The 18,954-nt window shown below is 47.2% G+C and overlaps 1 protein-coding gene across 1 annotated transcript in view; it reads left to right on the top strand.

Annotated features, from left to right (window-relative positions):
• Window positions 1–18,954, top strand: part of LOC135571238 (glypican-6-like) — a 235,144-nt gene that overhangs the window by 157,453 nt on the left and 58,737 nt on the right. The window contains exon 2 of the mRNA XM_065017022.1: window positions 8,870–9,261. Within this exon, the coding sequence (XP_064873094.1) occupies window positions 8,870–9,261 (392 nt within the window). The remainder of the gene's footprint in view (window positions 1–8,869; window positions 9,262–18,954) is intronic.

The following is an 18,954-nucleotide window of genomic DNA, read 5'->3' on the forward strand; positions in this document are numbered from 1 at the left end:
CCCTATACATAACCCCAGTCAGTGGTACATATCTCCCTATACATAACCCCAGTTAGTGGTACATATCTCCCTATACATAACCCCAGTCAGTGGTACATATCTCCCTATACATAACCCCAGTCAGTGGTACATAACCCCAGTTAGTGGTACATACATAACCCCCAGTTAGTGGTACATATCTCCCTATACATAACCCCAGTTAGTGGTATATCTCCCTATACATAACCCCAGTGGTTATAACCCCCCCAGTCAGGTACATATCTCCCTATACATAACCCCAGTCAGTGGTACATATCTCCCTATACATAACCCCAGTTAGTGGTACATATCTCCCTATACATAACCCCAGTTAGTGGTACATATCTCCCTATACATAACCCCAGTTAGTGGTACATATCTCCCTATACATAACCCCAGTCAGTGGTACATATCTCCCTATACATAACCCCAGTCAGTGGTACATATCTCCCTATACATAACCCCAGTTAGTGGTACATATCTCCCTATACATAACCCCAGTTAGTGGTACATATCTCCCTATACATAACCCCAGTTAGTGGTACATATCCCCCTATACATAACCCCAGTTAGTGGTACATATCTCCCTATACATAACCCCAGTCAGTGGTACATATCTCCCTATACATAACCCCAGTTAGTGGTACATATCTCCCTATACATAACCCCAGTTAGTGGTACATATCTCCCTATACATAACCCCAGTTAGTGGTACATATCTCCCTATACATAACCCCAGTTAGTGGTACATATCTCCCTATACATAACCCCAGTTAGTGGTACATATCTCCCTATACATAACCCCAGTTAACCCCAGTGGTACATATCTCCCTATACATAACCCCAGTTAGTGGTACATATCTCCCTATACATAACCCCAGTCAGTGGTATCTCCTATACATAACCCCAGTTAGTGGTACATATCTCCCTATACATAACCCCAGTTAGTGGTACATATCTCCCTATACATAACCCCACCATAACCCCAGTTAGTGGTACATAACCCCAGTCTGTATATCCCCCTATACATAACCCCAGTTAGTGGTACATATCTCCCTATACATAACCCCAGTCAGTGGTACATATCTCCCTATACATAACCCCAGTTAGTGGTACATATCTCCCTATACATAACCCCAGTTAGTGGTACATATCTCCCTATACATAACCCCAGTCAGTGGTACATATCTCCCTATACATAACCCCAGTTAGTGGTACATATCTCCCTATACATAACCCCAGTCAGTGGTACATATCTCCCTATACATAACTCCCACCAGGGGTACATATCTCCCTATACATAACCCCAGTCAGTGGTACATATCTCCAGTCAGTGGTACATAACCCCAGTTAGTGGTACATATCTCCCTATACATAACCCCAGTCAGTGGTACATATCTCCCTATACATAACCCCAGTCAGTGGTACATAACCCCAGTCAGTGGTACATAACCCCAGTGCTGTATATCTCCCTATACATAACCCCCACCAGGGGTACATATCTCCCTATACATAACCCCAGTTAGTGGTACATATCTCCCTATACATAACCCCAGTCAGTGGTACATATCTCCCTATACATAACCCCAGTCAGTGGTACATAACCCCAGTCAGTGGTACATATCTCCCTATACATAACCCCAGTCAGTGGTACATATCTCCCTATACATAACCCCAGTCAGTGGTACATATCTCCCTATACATAACCCCAGTCAGTGGTACATATCTCCCTATACATAACCCCAGTCAGTGGTACATATCTCCCTATACATAACCCCAGTCAGTGGTACATAACCCCAGTCAGTGGTACATATCTCCCTATACATAACCCCAGTCAGTGGTACATATCTCCCTATACATAACCCCAGTCAGTGGTACTCCCTATATCTCCCAGTCATACATAACCCCCAGTCAGTGGTACATATCTCCCTATACATAACCCCAGTCAGTGGTACATATCTCCCTATACATAACCCCAGTCAGTGGTACATATCTCCCTATACATAACCCCAGTCAGTGGTACATATCTCCCTATACATAACCCCAGTCAGTGGTACATATCTCCCTATACATAACCCCAGTCAGTGGTACATATCTCCCTATACATAACCCCAGTCAGTGGTACATATCTCCCTATACATAACCCCAGTCAGTGGTACATATCTCCCTATACATAACCCCAGTCAGTGGTACATATCTCCCTATACATAACCCCAGTCAGTGGTACATATCTCCCTATACATAACCCCAGTCAGTGGTACATATCTCCCTATACATAGTCCCCAGTCAGCCAGTGGTACATATCTCCCTATACATAACCCCAGTCAGTGGTACATAACCCCAGTCAGTGGTACATATCTCCCTATACATAACCCCAGTCAGTGGTACATATCTCCCTATACATAACCCCAGTCAGTGGTACATATCTCCCTATACATAACCCCAGTCAGTGGTACATATCTCCCTATACATAACCCCAGTCAGTGGTACATATCTCCCTATACATAACCCCAGTCAGTGGTACATATCTCCCTATACATAACCCCAGTCAGTGGTACATATCTCCCTATACATAACCCCAGTCAGTGGTACATATCTCCCTATACATAACCCCAGTCAGTGGTACATATCTCCCTATACATAACCCCAGTCAGTGGTACATATCTCCCTATACATAACCCCAGTCAGTGGTACATAACCCCAGTCAGTGGTACATAACCCCAGTCAGTGGTACATATCTCCCTATACATAACCCCAGTCAGTGGTACATATCTCCCTATACATAACCCCAGTCAGTGGTACATATCTCCCTATACATAACCCCAGTCAGTGGTACATATCTCCTATCTCCCCAGTATACATATCTCCTATACCCCAGTCAGTGGTACATATCTCCCTATACATAACCCCAGTCAGTGGTACATATCTCCCTATACATAACCCCAGTCAGTGGTACATATCTCCCTATACATAACCCCAGTCAGTGGTACATATCTCCCTATACATAACCCCAGTCAGTGGTACATATCTCCCTATACATAACCCCAGTCAGTGGTACATATCTCCCTATACATAACCCCAGTCAGTGGTACATATCTCCCTATACATAACCCCAGTCAGTGGTACATATCTCCCTATACATAACCCCAGTCAGTGGTACATATCTCCCTATACATAACCCCAGTCAGTGGTACATATCTCCCTATACATAACCCCAGTCAGTGGTACATATCTCCCTATACATAACCCCAGTCAGTGGTACATATCTCCCTATACATAGCCCCTATACAGTCAGTGGTACATAACCCCAGCCAGTGGTACATATCTCCCTATACATAACCCCAGTCTGTGGTACATATCTCCCGATACATAACCCCAGTCAGTGGTACATATCTCCCTATACATAACCCCCATCAGTGGTACATATCTCCCTATACATAACCCCAGTCAGTGGTACATATCTCCCTATACATAACCCCAGTCAGTGGTACATATCTCCCTATACATAACCCCAGTCAGTGGTACATATCTCCCTATACATAACCCCAGTCAGTGGTACATATCTCCCTATACATAACCCCAGTCGGTGGTACATATCTCCCTATACATAGCCCCCAGTCAGTGGTACATATCTCCCTATACATAACCCCAGTCGGTGGTACATATCTCCCTATACATAACCCCAGTCAGTGGTACATAACCCCAGCCAGTGGTACATATCTCGCTATACATAGCCCCAGTGCTGGGCTGATTTACAGATTTACAGGCAACTGCCAAAATAAAGAAAACACCAACATAAAGTGTGTGAGTAGGACGCAGTCATTGCGCTAACGCTAGTTAGCAGTCGTTGCGCTAACGCTAGTTAGCAGTCGTTGCGCTAACGCTAGTTAGCAGTCATTGCGCTAACGCTAGTTAGCAACTTTCTTCAAACTGCACACAGAGATATACAAAATGGTATCCACAAGTTCATCTGACTCTGGGGAAGTAGATAAATTGCCAAAATCCCAAAGTATCCCTTTAAGGCTATTTTACAATTGAATGGGACCTTAATTTTTATTATATTTAACTAGGAAAGTCAGTTAAGAACAAATTCTTATTTTCAATGACGGCCCTAGGAACAGTGGGTTAACTGCCTGTTCAGGGGCAGAACAACAGATTTGTACCTTGTCAGCTCGGGGATTTGAACTTGCAACCTTTCGGTTACTAGTCCAACACTCTAACCACTAGGCTACCCTGCCACCCCGAATAACACATCCATGGACCAAATGTTGAGGTGACTGTAACTATACACGTCATGTCATCATATAAAACGTCTATGTTCAAGATGGCGTGCACAGGTCGTCTCAGGTCGTCACAGGTCGTCACAGGTCGTCACAGGTCGTCTCAGGTCGTCTCAGGTCGTCTCAGGTCCTCTCAGGTCGTGTCTCAGGTCCTCTCAGGTCGTGTCTCAGGTCCTCTCAGGTCCTCTCAGGTCCTCTCAGGTCGTCTCAGGTCCTCTCAGGTCGTCTCAGGTCGTCTCAGGTCGTCACAGGTCGTCACAGGTCGTCTCAGGTCCTCTCAGGTCCTCTCAGGTCCTCTCAGGTCGTCTCAGGTCCTCTCAGGTCGTCTCAGGTCGTCACAGGTCGTCACAGGTCGTCACAGGTCGTCTCAGGTCCTCTCAGGTCCTCTCAGGTCGTCTCAGGTCGTCACAGGTCTCTCAGGTCGTCTCAGGTCCTCTCAGGTCTCTGGAGATGCATTCACCTTATGACATCCAGTGGAACAGTAGTGCATCTAAATATTTTAAGGGGGAGGGGGGGTGAGAGGGATTACTTTATCCTATCCTAGGTATTCCTTAAAGAGGTGGGGTTTCAGGTGTCTCCGGAAGGTGGTGATTGACTCTGCTGTCCTGGCGTCGTGAGGGAGTTTGTTCCACCATTGGGGGGCCAGAGCAGCGAACAATTTTGACTGGGCTGAGCGGGAACTGTACTTCCTCAGTGGTAGGGAGGCGAGCAGGCCAGAGGTGGATGAACGCAGTGCCTGATCAGAGCCTGGAGGTACTGAGGTGCCGTTCCCCTCACAGCTCCGTAGGCAAGCACCATGGTCTTGTAGCGGATGCGAGCTTCAACTGGAAGCCAGTGGAGGGAGCGGAGGAGCGGGGTGACGTGAGAGAACTTGGGAAGGTTGAACACCAGACGGGCTGCGGCGTTCTGGATGAGTTGTAGGGGTTTAATGGCACAGGCAGGGAGCCCAGCCAACAGCGAGTTGCAGTAATCCAGACGGGAGATGACAAGTGCCTGGATTAGGACCTGCGCCGCTTCCTGTGTGAGGCAGGGTCGTACTCTGCGGATGTTGTAGAGCATGAACCTACAGGAACGGGTCACCGCCTTGATGTTAGTTGAGAACGACAGGGTGTTGTCCAGGATCACGCCAAGGTTCTTAGCGCTCTGGGAGGAGGACACAATGGAGTTGTCAACCGTGATGGCGAGAACATGGAACGGGCAGTCCTTCCCCGGGAGGAAGAGCAGCTCCGTCTTGCCGAGGTTCAGCTTGAGGTGGTGATCCGTCATCCACACTGATATGTCTGCCAGACATGCAGAGATGCGATTCGCCACCTGGTCATCAGATGGGGGAAAGGAGAAGATTAATTGTGTGTCGTCTGCATAGCAATGATAGGAGAGACCATGTGAGGTTATGACAGAGCCAAGTGACTTGGTGTATAGCGAGAATAGGAGAGGGCCTAGAACAGAGCCCTGGGGACACCAGTGGTGAGAGCACGTGGTGTGGAGACGGATTCTCGCCACGCCACCTGGTAGGAGCGACCTGTCAGGTAGGACGCAATCCAAGCGTGGGCCGCGCCGGAGATGCCCAACTCGGAGAGGGTGGAGAGGAGGATCTGATGGTTCACAGTATCGAAGGCAGCCGATAGGTCTAGAAGGATGAGAGCAGAGGAGAGAGAGTTAGCTTTAGCAGTGCGGAGCGCCTCCGTGATACAGAGAAGAGCAGTCTCAGTTGAATGACTAGTCTTGAAACCTGACTGATTTGGATCAAGAAGGTCATTCTGAGAGAGATAGCGGGAGAGCTGGCCAAGGACGGCACGTTCAAGAGTTTTGGAGAGAAAAGAAAGAAGGGATACTGGTCTGTAGTTGTTGACATCGGAGGGATCGAGTGTAGGTTTTTTCAGAAGGGGTGCAACTCTCGCTCTCTTGAAGACGGAAGGGGCGTAGCCAGCGGTCAGGGATGAGTTGATGAGAGAGGTGAGGTAAGGGAGAAGGTCTCCGGAAATGGTCTGGAGAAGAGAGGAGGGGATAGGGTCAAGCGGGCAGGTTGTTGGGCGGCCGGCCGTCACAAGACGCGAGATTTCATCTGGAGAGAGAGGGGAGAAAGAGGTCAGAGCACAGGGTAGGGCAGTGTGAGCAGAACCAGCGGTGTCGTTTGACTTAGCAAACGAGGATCGGATGTCGTCGACCTTCTTTTCAAAATGGTTGACGAAGTCATCTGCAGAGAGGGAGGAGGGGGGGGAGGGGGGAGGAGGATTCAGGAGGGAGGAGAAGGTTGCAAAGAGCTTCCTAGGGTTAGAGGCAGATCCTTGGAATTTAGAGTGGTAGAAAGTGGCTTTAGCAGCAGAGAGAGAAGAGGAAAATGTAGAGAGGAGGGAGTGAAAGGATGTCAGGTCCGCAGGGAGGCGAGTTTTCCTCCATTTCCGCTCGGCTGCCCGGAGCCCTGTTCTAATCATCTGTGCAGAACCTCGAACCGCTTTGGTCACTCTTTGCACCATGTACTTTTAATGGAATCTCAACTGCAGTCCAGGTTCGTTGGTTCTGTTATTAGACGATGCACAGTGATGACACATTCGTCTTGGAACTAAATATCTGACATTATATTCCCATGTTATTAGACGATGCACAGTGATGACACATTCGTCATGGAACTAAATATCTGACATTATATTCCCATGTTATTAGACGATGCACAGTGATGACACATTCGTCTTGGAACTAAATATCTGACATTATATTCCCATGTTATTAGACGATGCACAGTGATGACACGTTCGTCTTGGAACTAAATATCTGACATTATATTCCCATTTGAACCTTACGGTGTTTTTAAATGGTTGAAAGGGGAGTGACAGACATTTAGGTGACAACTAATCCAAAAATCAAGACATGGTTTTTTCCATTGGAATTTGGTAGTGCATTTTAGATGGTGAAAAGCATAGTGACACTGTACAATTGAACTGACTTTTAGCTGTCTTTTTGAGTGGGTAAGGTATCTACTTCTAGCCATGGTAACCAAAATAATTGGGTAACTGGGCATTTTTAGACATGACCCTAAGCATGATGGACACGACTTGCTTAATGAACTCAGGAGGCAGCTCTGTGTAGAAGCAAGCTCTGTGTAGACGCAGGTGTTTTCAACTCAGGAAGCAGCTCTGTGAAGGAAGCAGGTGTTTTCAACTCAGGAAGCAGCTCTGTGTAGAAGCAGGTGTTTTCAACTCAGGAAGCAGCTCTGTGTGTTTTCAGAAGCAGCTCTGTGTAGAAGCAGGTGTTTTCAACAAAGGAGGCAGCTCTGTGTAGGCAGGCAGCTCTGTGTAGAAGCAGGTGTTTTCAACTCAGGAGGCAGCTCTGTGTAGAAGCAGGTGTTTTCAACTCAGGAAGCAGCTCTGTGTAGAAGCAGGTGTTTTCAACTCAGGAGGCAGCTCTGTGTAGAAGCAGGTGTTTTCAACTCAGGAGGCAGCTCTGTGTAGAAGCAGGTGTTTTCAACAGAGCCGACTCACTCCAGTGTTTCCATGACGTTGTCAGTTACCTGAACGTTGTCCTCTGGCTATAGATATTAGAAAACATCACCAGCCCTGAATGAAACTACGGTATGAGTGACACCTTTCATTCAGAGGGCGTCCCAAATGGCACCCTATTCCCCTAGAGCCCTGGTCTAAAATAGTGCACTATATAGGGCATAGGGTGCAATTTGAAATGCAATCCCAGCCTGGACTACAGTCTCTGTTTTAGAAGCATAGTACTACTTAAAGGGTCCAGTGACCCCCAGTCCAGCTGGGGAGAGTGGAGTTTGGAGAGGGGAGAGTGGAGAGTGGAGAGTGGAGAGTGGAGAGGGGAGAGGGGAGAGTGGAGAGTGGAGAATGGAGGGGAGAGTGGAGAGGGGAGAGGGGGGAGAGGGGAGAGGGAGAGGGGTGAGGGTGGAGAATGGAGAGGGGAGAGGGAGAGAGGGAGAGTGGAGAGGGGAGAGGGGAGGGGAGAGGGAGAGGGGAGAGGGGAGAGGGAGAGGGGGGAGAGGGAGAGAATGGAGAGGGAGGGGGAGAGTGGAGAGGGAGAGGGGAGAATGGAGAGGGGAGAGAGGGGAGAATGGAGAGGGGAGAATGGAGAGGGGAGAGTGGAGGGGGAGAGGGAGGGGAGAGGGAGAGTGTCTCGTTGTTTAGTGGATTATCCATCTCTACTCTTTGGAGAAATAAATAGTGTCCATCCAAACTCAGAAATACGAAGAATAAAACCAAGACCTCTGGTTTTATGTTTCATCTTGCTTTTGATTTTGCTGTTGTACTCTGAAGTACCTGTATAGAATAGTATTTGAATTAACTAGTGAATGAAAGGCAGTCTTTGAAAATCCCAGCATGGTGTTTTGAGATTGCATTGAGACTGGAGCAGCTCTGTAGAAAATCTGGTCTCTTTGTCAGAAGCTGTTGACAAAATAGACAAGCGCTTAGACATGGCCTTGCATACAATACAATACAATAAATGCCATTCCATAGACATAGTAGACATAGACACAATGCTGAGCTTCTGTATGCAGAGTCAACATTCCATCTCTTCACCTCTGAATCGTTCCTCCTCTTTCTCTCCCCTCTCCCTTCTTACAGAGTTCTTCCTGGAGCTCCTCGACAACAGTGAGAAATCCCTGAATAACATGTTCACGCGGACCTACGGGAAGCTGTACATGCAGAACAGTGAGCTGTTCCAGGACCTGTTCACGGAGCTGAAGCGTTACTACACTGGGGGGAACGTCAACCTGGAGGAGATGCTGAATGACTTCTGGTCCCGTCTGCTAGAGAGGATGTTTCAGCTGCTGAACTCTCAGTACCACTTCACTGACGACTACTTGGAGTGCGTCAGTAAATACACTGACCAGCTGAAGCCTTTCGGTGACGTGCCCCGGAAACTAAAGGCCCAGGTCACGAGGGCCTTCATCGCTGCAAGGACCTTCGTCCAGGGCCTCATGGTGGGCAGGGAGGTGGCTAACAGGGTGGCTAAGGTACGTTACTCAGTTCATGGTCTTCTCACCCGAATCCTGACCCTAACTCTGACCCTGACTCTGACCCTGACTCTGACCCTGACTCTGACCCTAACTCTGACCCTGACCCTAACTCTGACCCTAACTCTGACCCAGACCCTAACTCTGACCCTAACTCTGACCCAGACCCTAACTCTGACCCAGACCCTAACTCTGACCCTGACCTTAACTCTGACCCTGACATTAACTCTGACCCTAACTCTGACCCAGACCCTAACTCTGACCCAGATCCTAACTCTCACCCAGACCCTAACTCTGACCCAGACCCTAACTCTGACCCAGACCCTAACTCTGACCGTAACTTTGACCCTGACCCTAGCGCTGACCCAGACCCTAACTCTGACCCTGACATTAACTCTGACCCTAACTCTGACCCAGACCCTAACTCTGACCGTAACTTTGACCCTGACCCTAGCTCTGACCCAGACCCTAACTCTGACCCTGAACCTAACTCTGACCCTAACTCTAACTCTGATAATGCACTACCCAATTTCCAAAATTGCACCTTGTGCATTCTACTATTACAACTATGAAGAGGAAGTAGAAAGCACCCAGTTTGGGAAGCAGTGACCTAGAGGACCGTCTGGTAACCTCTCACCTGTTCTGTCTGGCTCTGGGGGTGTACTCCTCAATGCCTGGGGCTCAGCTGCTGATCTCTTAATGAAATGCATGACAACAACAGCTGGTTGTGATGGTGTATGGAATGACAACAACAGCTGGTTGTGATGGTGTATGGAATGACAATAACAGCTGGTTGTGATGGTGTATGGAAGAACAACAACAGCTGGTTGTGATGGTGTATGGAAGGACAACAACAGCTGGTTGTGATGGTGTATGGAAGAACAACAACAGCTGGTTGTGATGGTGTATGGAAGGACAACAACAGCTGGTTGTGATGGTGTATGGAAGGACAACAACAGCTGGTTGTGATGGTGTATGCAATGACAACAACAGCTGGTTGTGATGGTGTATGGAAGGACAACAACAGCTGGTTGTGATGGTGTATGGAAGGATAACAACAGCTGGTTGTGATGGTGTATGGAATGACAACAACAGCTGGTTGTGATGGTGTATGGAATGACAACAACAGCTGGTTGTGATGGTGTATGGAAGGACAACAACAGCTGGTTGTGATGGTGTATGGAATGACAACAACAGCTGGTTGTGATGGTGTATGGAAGGACAACAACAGCTGGTTGTGATGGTGTATGGAAGGACAACAACAGCTGGTTGTGATGGTGTATGGAAGAACAACAACAGCTGGTTGTGATGGTGTATGGAAGGACAACAACAGCTGGTTGTGATGGTGTATGGAAGGACAACAACAGCTGGTTGTGATGGTGTATGGAATGACAACAACAGCTGGTTGTGATGGTGTATGGAATGACAACAACAGCTGGTTGTGATGGTGTATGGAAGGACAACAACAGCTGGTTGTGATGGTGTATGGAAGGACAACAACAGCTGGTTGTGATGGTGTATGGAATGACAACAACAGCTGGTTGTGATGATGTATGTAAGGACAACATTAGCCCAAGTGCTGGAAAAGTGTGTCTGTGAGGAATATCCAGAATATGTTGTTGTATCATTGGTTACGCCGGTGAAGAGCCGCGTTGGAGCTGATATCCCCAGTGAATTGATGTTGATCTGTTGTTGTCTGCTTGAGTTACAGCAGGGTCTCGTTAGATTTAACAGAGAAAGCATCCAGGTAGCGACTTCATTGTGCCTCGGATTGGTCCACCGAGTGAGTCTACTGTGCACCATTGTTGAGGATAGACTATTACTCAACAGACAAATGCTTTTTCTTCCTATTAGTTCCTCTGGATATAATGACAACCAATCACATAGCCCAGTGGGCTTCCTCACAACATGACCTGGTAATGACATGACGAATCCATTTTGGTTTCCGTGTTACACTTGCAGTGTTATACAATTTACAAGGGGGCTTGAAGTAGTTGAATTTGGAGCTCAACAGATCCAAGTCGTCTCCTGGAATAGGTTTACCTGGGAAATGAGACGTTTCCTCCGTTTAGTGAGAAGTCCTTCTTGTAGCTGAATACCTGATGTTATTTCCTTCGTTTAAATCCGTCTGTTGTGAGACGGTGGCGTCACGAACCGGCTCAAAGTGCGTAACATAAAGGGAGACAATGTGGAGATGAGGAACAACAAAATATATTTATTAACTGAAGTAAACTAAATGTAATTAACACTGGTGTGTGTGTAGTCAGTAGTCAGTAGTGTAAGTGAGTGGGTTGCCTGCATAAATGGGACAATGAGGGGTGTTGAAAGGTGCCAATGCAAACCAACAAAAACAGCCACACAACAAAGCCACAACCAAAATCAGTGTCTGCATGGAGAGAGTCTCCTCAATGGTGTATTTATCCCGGGACACGCCCAGCCCAGGTGTGTCTGCATGGAGAGAGTCTCCTCAATGACTGGGGGAAGAGGTGTATTTATCCTGGGACACACCCAGACCAGGTGTGTCTGCATGGAGAGAGTCTCCTCAATGACTGGGGGAAGAGGTGTATTTATCCTGGGACACACCCAGGCCCAGGTGTGTCTGCATGGAGAGAGTCTCCTCAATGACTGGGGGAAGAGGTGTATTTATCCTGGGACACACCCAGACCAGGTGTGTCTGCATGGAGAGAGTCTCCTCAATGACTGGGGGAAGAGGTGTATTTATCCTGGGACACACCCAGGCCCAGGTGTGTCTGCATGGAGAGAGTCTCCTCAATGACTGGGGGAAGAGGTGTATTTATCCTGGGACACACCCAGCCCAGGTGTGTCTGCATGGAGAGAGTCTCAATGACTGGGGGAAGTGGTGTATTTATCCTGGGACACACCCAGTCCAGGTGTGTCTGCATGGAGAGAGTCTCCTCAATGACTGGGGGAAGAGGTGTATTTATCCTGGGACACACCCAGCCCAGGTGTGTCTGCATGGAGAGAGTCTCCTCAATGACTGGGGGAAGAGGTGTATTTATCCCGGGACACGCCCAGCCCAGGTGTGTCTGCATGAGTCTCCTTAATGACTGGGGGAAGAGGTGTATTTATCCTGGGACACACCCAGCCCAGGTGTGTCTGCATGAGTGTCCTCAATGACTGGGGGAAGAGGTGTATTTATCCTGGGACACACCCAGCCCAGGTGTGTCTGCATGGAGAGAGTCTCCTCAATGACTGGGGGAAGAGGTGTATTTATCCTGGGACACACCCAGCCCAGGTGTGTCTGCATGGAGAGAGTCTCCTCAATGGTGTATTTATCCTGGGACACACCCAGCCCAGGTGTGTCTGCATGAGTCTCCTCAATGACTGGGGGAAGAGGTGTATTTATCCCGGGACACACCCAGCCCAGGTGTGTCTGCATGAGTCTCCCCAATGACTGGGGGAGGGGTGTATTTATCCCGGGACACGCCCAGCCCAGGTGTGTCTGCATGGAGAGAGTCTCCTCAATGACTGGTGGAAGAGGTGTATTTATCCCGGGACACGCCCAGCCCAGGTGTGTCTGCATGAGTCTCCTCAATGACTGGGGGAAGAGGTGTATTTATCCTGGGACACACCCAGCCCAGGTGTGTCTGCATGAGTCTCCCCAATGACTGGGGGAAGAGGTGTATTTATCCTGGGACACACCCAGCCCAGGTGTGTCTGCATGGAGAGAGTCTCAATGACTGGGGGAAGAGGTGTATTTATCCCGGGACACACCCAGGCCCAGGTGTGTCTGCATGGAGAGAGTCTCCTCAATGACTGGGGGAAGAGGTGTATTTATCCTGGGACACACCCAGCCCAGGTGTGTCTGCATGGAGAGAGTCTCCTCAATGACTGGTGGAAGAGGTGTATTTATCCTGGGACACACCCAGCCCAGGTGTGTCTGCACTAATCTGCTTCTGTTATTCTCCTTTACAATGCCCTGCTTCTGTTATTCTCCTTTACAATGCCCTGCTTCTGTTATTCTCCTTTACAATGCCCTGCTTCTGTTATTCTCCTTTACAATGCCCTGCTTCTGTTATTCTCCTTTACAATGCCCTGCTTCTGTTATTCTCCTTTACAATGCCCTGCTTCTGTTATTCTCCTTTACAATGCCCTGCTTCTGTTATTCTCCTTTACAATGCCCTGCTTCTGTTATTCTCCTTTACAATGCCTGCTTCTGTTATTCTCCTTTATGCCCTGCTTCTGTTATTCTCCTTTACAATGCCCTGCTTCTGTTATTCTCCTTACAATGCCCTGCTTCTGTTACAATGCCCTGCTTCTGTTATTCTCCTTTACAATGCCCTGCTTCTGTTATTCTCCTTTACAATGCCCTGCTTCTGTTATTCTCCTTTACAATGCCCTGCTTCTGTTATTCTCCTTACAATGCCCTGCTTCTGTTATTCTCCTTTACAATGCCCTGCTTCTGTTATTCTCCTTTACAATGCCCTGCTTCTGTTATTCTCCTTTACAATGCCCTGCTTCTGTTATTGTCCTTTACAATGCCCTGCTTCTGTTATTCTCCTTTACAATGCCCTGCTTCTGTTATTCTCCTTTACAATGCCCTGCTTCTGTTATTGTCCTTTACAATGCCCTGCTTCTGTTATTCTCCTTTACAATGCCCTGCTTCTGTTATTCTCCTTTACAATGCCCTGCTTCTGTTATTCTCCTTTACAATGCCCTGCTTCTGTTATTCTCCTTTACAATGCCCTGCTTCTGTTATTCTCAATGCCCTTTCTGTTATTCTCCTTACAATGCCCTGCTTCTGTTATTCTCCTTTACAATGCCCTGCTTCTGTTATTCTCCTTTACAATGCCCTGCTTCTGTTATTCTCCTTTACAATGCCCTGCTTCTGTTATTCTCCTTTACAATGCCCTGCTTCTGTTATTCTCCTTACAATGCCCTGCTTCTGTTATTCTCCTTTACAATGCCCTGCTTCTGTTATTCTCCTTACAATGCCCTGCTTCTGTTATTCTCCTTTACAATGCCCTGCTTCTGTTATTCTCCTTTACAATGCCCTGCTTCTGTTATTGTCCTTTACAATGCCCTGCTTCTGTTATTCTCCTTTACAATGCCCTGCTTCTGTTATTCTCCTTTACAATGCCCTGCTTCTGTTATTCTCCTTTACAATGCCCTGCTTCTGTTATTCTCCTTTACAATGCCCTGCTTCTGTTATTCTCCTTTACAATGCCCTGCTTCTGTTATTCTCCTTTACAATGCCCTGCTTCTGTTATTCTCCTTTACAATGCCCTGCTTCTGTTATTGTCCTTTACAATGCCCTCTTCTGTTATTGTCCTTTACAATGCCCTGCTTCTGTTATTCTCCTTTACAATGCCCTGCTTCTGTTATTCTCCTTACAATGCCCTGCTTCTGTTATTGTCCTTTACAATGCCCTGCTTCTGTTATTGTCCTTTACAATGCCCTGCTTCTGTTATTCTCCTTTACAGTGCCCTGCTTCTGTTATTCTCCTTTATAGTGCCCTGCTTCTGTTATTCTCCTTTACAGTGCCCTGCTTATGTTATTCTCCTTTACAGTGCCCTGCTTATGTTATTCACAATGCCCTGCTTCTGTTATTCTCCTTACAATGCCCTGCTTCTGTTATTCTCCTTTACAATGCCCTGCTTCTGTTATTCTCCTTACAATGCCCTGCTTCTGTTATTCTCCTTTACAATGCCCTTGGTTCTGTTATTCTCCTTACAATGCCCTGCTTCTGTTATTCTCCTTTACAATGCCCTGCTTCTGTTATTCTCCTTTACAATGCCCTGCTTCTGTTATTCTTTTACAATGCCCTGCTTCTGTTATTCTCCTTTACAATGCCCTGCTTCTGTTATTCTCCTTTACAATGCCCTGCTTCTGTTATTCTCCTTTACAATGCCCTGCTTCTGTTATTCTCCTTTACAATGCCCTGCTTCTGTTATTCTCCTTTACAATGCCCTGCTTCTGTTATTCTCCTTTACAATGCCCTTGGTTCTGTTATTCTCCTTTACAATGCCCTGCTTCTGTTATTCTCCTTTACATTGCCCTGCTTCTGTTATTCTCCTTTACAGTGCCCTGCTTATGTTATTCTCCTTTACAATGCCCTGCTTCTGTTATTCTCCTTTACAATGCCCTGCTTCTGTTATTCTCCTTTACAATGCCCTGCTTCTGTTATTCTCCTTTACAATGCCCTGCTTCTGTTATTCTCCTTTACAATGCCCTGCTTCTGTTATTCTCCTTTACAATGCCCTGCTTCTGTTATTCTCCTTTACCTGTCCTGCCTTTTGAACTATAAAGAAGTGTCACGTGTCGTAACATTTTTACACTGATTATGATCTAGTTCCCCTTGGTCGTCTCTGAGCAGTGTTGTCTTATAGTTGATGTTGTGTGAAGATTACACCTTCCTTCTGAATGAAACGGTCTGTTAGAGACACTATGCAGAAATCACTCCTCCGTTTCCCCGGGTTGTAAAACTCTAATAGTTTGCGCCTCTTTTCAGTTTATGGGACAAAACAAGCGAGTGTAGTTAGAATCATTGTACCGTCTAAACCCGCTGTGAAAATATAGAATATAAATATATTAGCCATAAAACAAAATATTGTATTTTCAGCTGTTTGAAGCTGGTGTACAAAACCGAAAGCAAAAGACGCTTAAACGGAACATGAATTACCAGAGGCACATAGACATACAGCACATAGACATACAGCACATAGACATGCAGCACATAGACATACAGCACACAGACATACAGCACATAGACATACAGCACATAGACATACAGCACACAGACATACAGCACACAGACATACAGCACATAGACATACAGCACATAGACATACAGCACATAGACATACAGCACATAGACATACAGCACATAGACATACAGCACATAGACATACAGCACATAGACATACAGCACATAGACATGCAGCACATAGACATACAGCACATAGACATACAGCACATAGACATACAGCACATAGACATGCAGCACATAGACATACGGCACATAGACATACGGCACACAGACATACGGCACATAGACATACAGCACACAGACATACAGCACATAGACATACAGCACATAGACATACAGCACATAGACATACGGCACACAGACATACGGCACACAGACATACGGCACATAGACATGCGGCACATAGACATACGGCACACAGACATACGGCACATAGACATACGGCACATAGACATACGGCACATAGACATACGGCACACAGACATACGGCACACAGACATACGGCACATAGAACTACGGCACATAGACATACGGCACATAGACATACGGCACACAGACATACGGCACACAGACATACAGCACACAGACATACAGCACATAGACATACAGCACACAGACATACAGCACATAGACATACGGCACATAGAACTACGGCACATAGACATACGGCACATAGACATACGGCACACAGACATACAGCACATAGACATACAGCACATAGAACAGAAATGTTTTACTTTACCTTTATTTAAACTTTATTTCACAAGTCAGTTAAGAACAAATGATTATTTACAATGACGCTCTACCAGGTTAACCAGTGGGTTAACTGCCTTGTTAAGGGGGCAGAATGACCTTGTCAGCTCGGGGATTCGAACTAGCAACCTTTCGGTCTCTGGCCCACCGCTCTAACCACTAGGCGAACTGCCACCTCCACACTCTAACCACTAGGCGACCTGCCACCTCTACACTCTAACCACTAGGCTACCTGCCTCCTCTACACTCTAAACACTAGGCTACCTGCCTCCTCTACACTCTAACCACTAGGCTACCTGCCTCCTCTACACTCTAACCACTAGGCTACCCTGCCTCCTCTACACTCTAACCACTAGGCTACCTGCCTCCTCTACACTCTAACCACTAGGCTCTAACCACTAGGCTACCTGCCACCCCTACACTCTAACCACTAGGCTACCTGCCTCCTCTACACTCTAACCACTAGGCTACCTGCCTCCTCTACACTCTAACCACTAGGCTACCTGCCTCCTCTACACTCTAACCACTAGGCTACCTGCCTCCTCTACACTCTAACCACTAGGCTACCTGCCTCCTCTACACTCTAACCACTAGGCTCTAACCACTAGGCTACCTGCCACCCCTACACTCTAACCACTAGGCTACCTGCCTCCTCTACACTCTAATCACTAGGCTACCTGCCTCCTCTACACTCTAACCACTAGGCTACCTGCCTCCTCTACACTCTAACCACTAGGCTACCTGCCTCCTCTACACTCTAAACACTAGGCTACCTGCCTCCTCTACACTCTAACCACTAGACTACCTACCTCCTCTACACTCTAACCACTAGACTACCTGCCTCCCCTACACTCTAACCACTAGGCTACCTGCCTCCTCTACACTCTAACCACTAGGCTACCTGCCTCCTCTACACTCTAACCACTAGGCTACCTGCCACCTCTACACTCTAACCACTAGGCGCCCATCTCCTCTACACTCTAACCACTAGGCTACCTACCTCCTCTACACTCTAACCACTAGACTACCTGCCTCCTCTACACTCTAACCACTAGACTACCTGCCTCCTCTACAGTCTAACCACTAGGCTACCTGCAACCTCTACACTCTAACCACTAGGTTACCTGCCTCCCCTACACTCTAACCACTAGGCTACCTGCCGCCCCTACAGTCTAACCACTAGGCTACCTGCCGCCCCTACACTCTAACCACTAGGCTACCTGCCCCCTCTACACTCTAACCACTAGGCTACCTGCCGCCCCTACACTCTAACCACTAGGCTACCTGCCGCCCCTACACTCTAACCACTAGGCTACCTGCCCCCCTCTACACTCTAACCACTAGGCTACCTGCCGCCCCCTACACTCTAACCACTAGGCTACCTGCCGCCCCTACAGTCTAACCACTAGGCTACCTGCCGCCCCTACACTCTAACCACTAGGCTACCTGCCCCCTCTACACTCTAACCACTAGGCTACCTGCCTCCTCTACACTCTAACCACTAGGCTACCTGCCTCCTCTACACTCTAACGACTAGGCGAACTGCCGCACCAAAATCTACCGCTTTGAAGTGACATATTGTAACTTTAATCAGGAATTATAGATGAGAAAATATAGAAAACAAACATACATCTTTTTGAATCAAGCTCACCGTTTAAATGTTGTTTTTTTGTAAGCTAATACTTTGCTATAAGAAAAATAAATCTGTTTATCAGATCATAAATACCAACCTTTAATGAGAAATAATATGAATAGCACTAGGCTACATGGCTTAGTGGTGAAATCTCCCGGTTAAATCTCTTATTTGGCTTTTTTTTTTTTTTTTAACTTACAACAGTTATGTAAGTCCTGTTTTCACTGACATCCACATTCATCTTATGTAACGTAATGGTGCTGAGGAGAGATGATGTGTTTCGTTACGTTACAGTTTGGAAGAGATTCCACTAACACATCACGTGTTGCTTTTCCACTCACTCGCCTTCGTTTGTTGACCCCCAACAATCATTACTAATGATGAGGACAATCGGCTTGTTTATTTTTAGCTGCTTTAGGCTTTGGGGTTTAGTCTTTAGGACAGTTTATGTAAATGGGGAGAGGGAGAGAGGGTAGAGAGATGGAGGGAGTTTATGTAAATGGGGAGAGGGAGAGAGGGTAGAGAGATGGAGGGAGTTTATGTAAATGGGGAGAGGGAGAGAGGGTAGAGAGATGGA

Source organism: Oncorhynchus nerka, unplaced genomic scaffold (assembly GCF_034236695.1).
Source record: "Oncorhynchus nerka isolate Pitt River unplaced genomic scaffold, Oner_Uvic_2.0 unplaced_scaffold_654, whole genome shotgun sequence".
NCBI lineage: Eukaryota > Metazoa > Chordata > Actinopteri > Salmoniformes > Salmonidae > Oncorhynchus > Oncorhynchus nerka.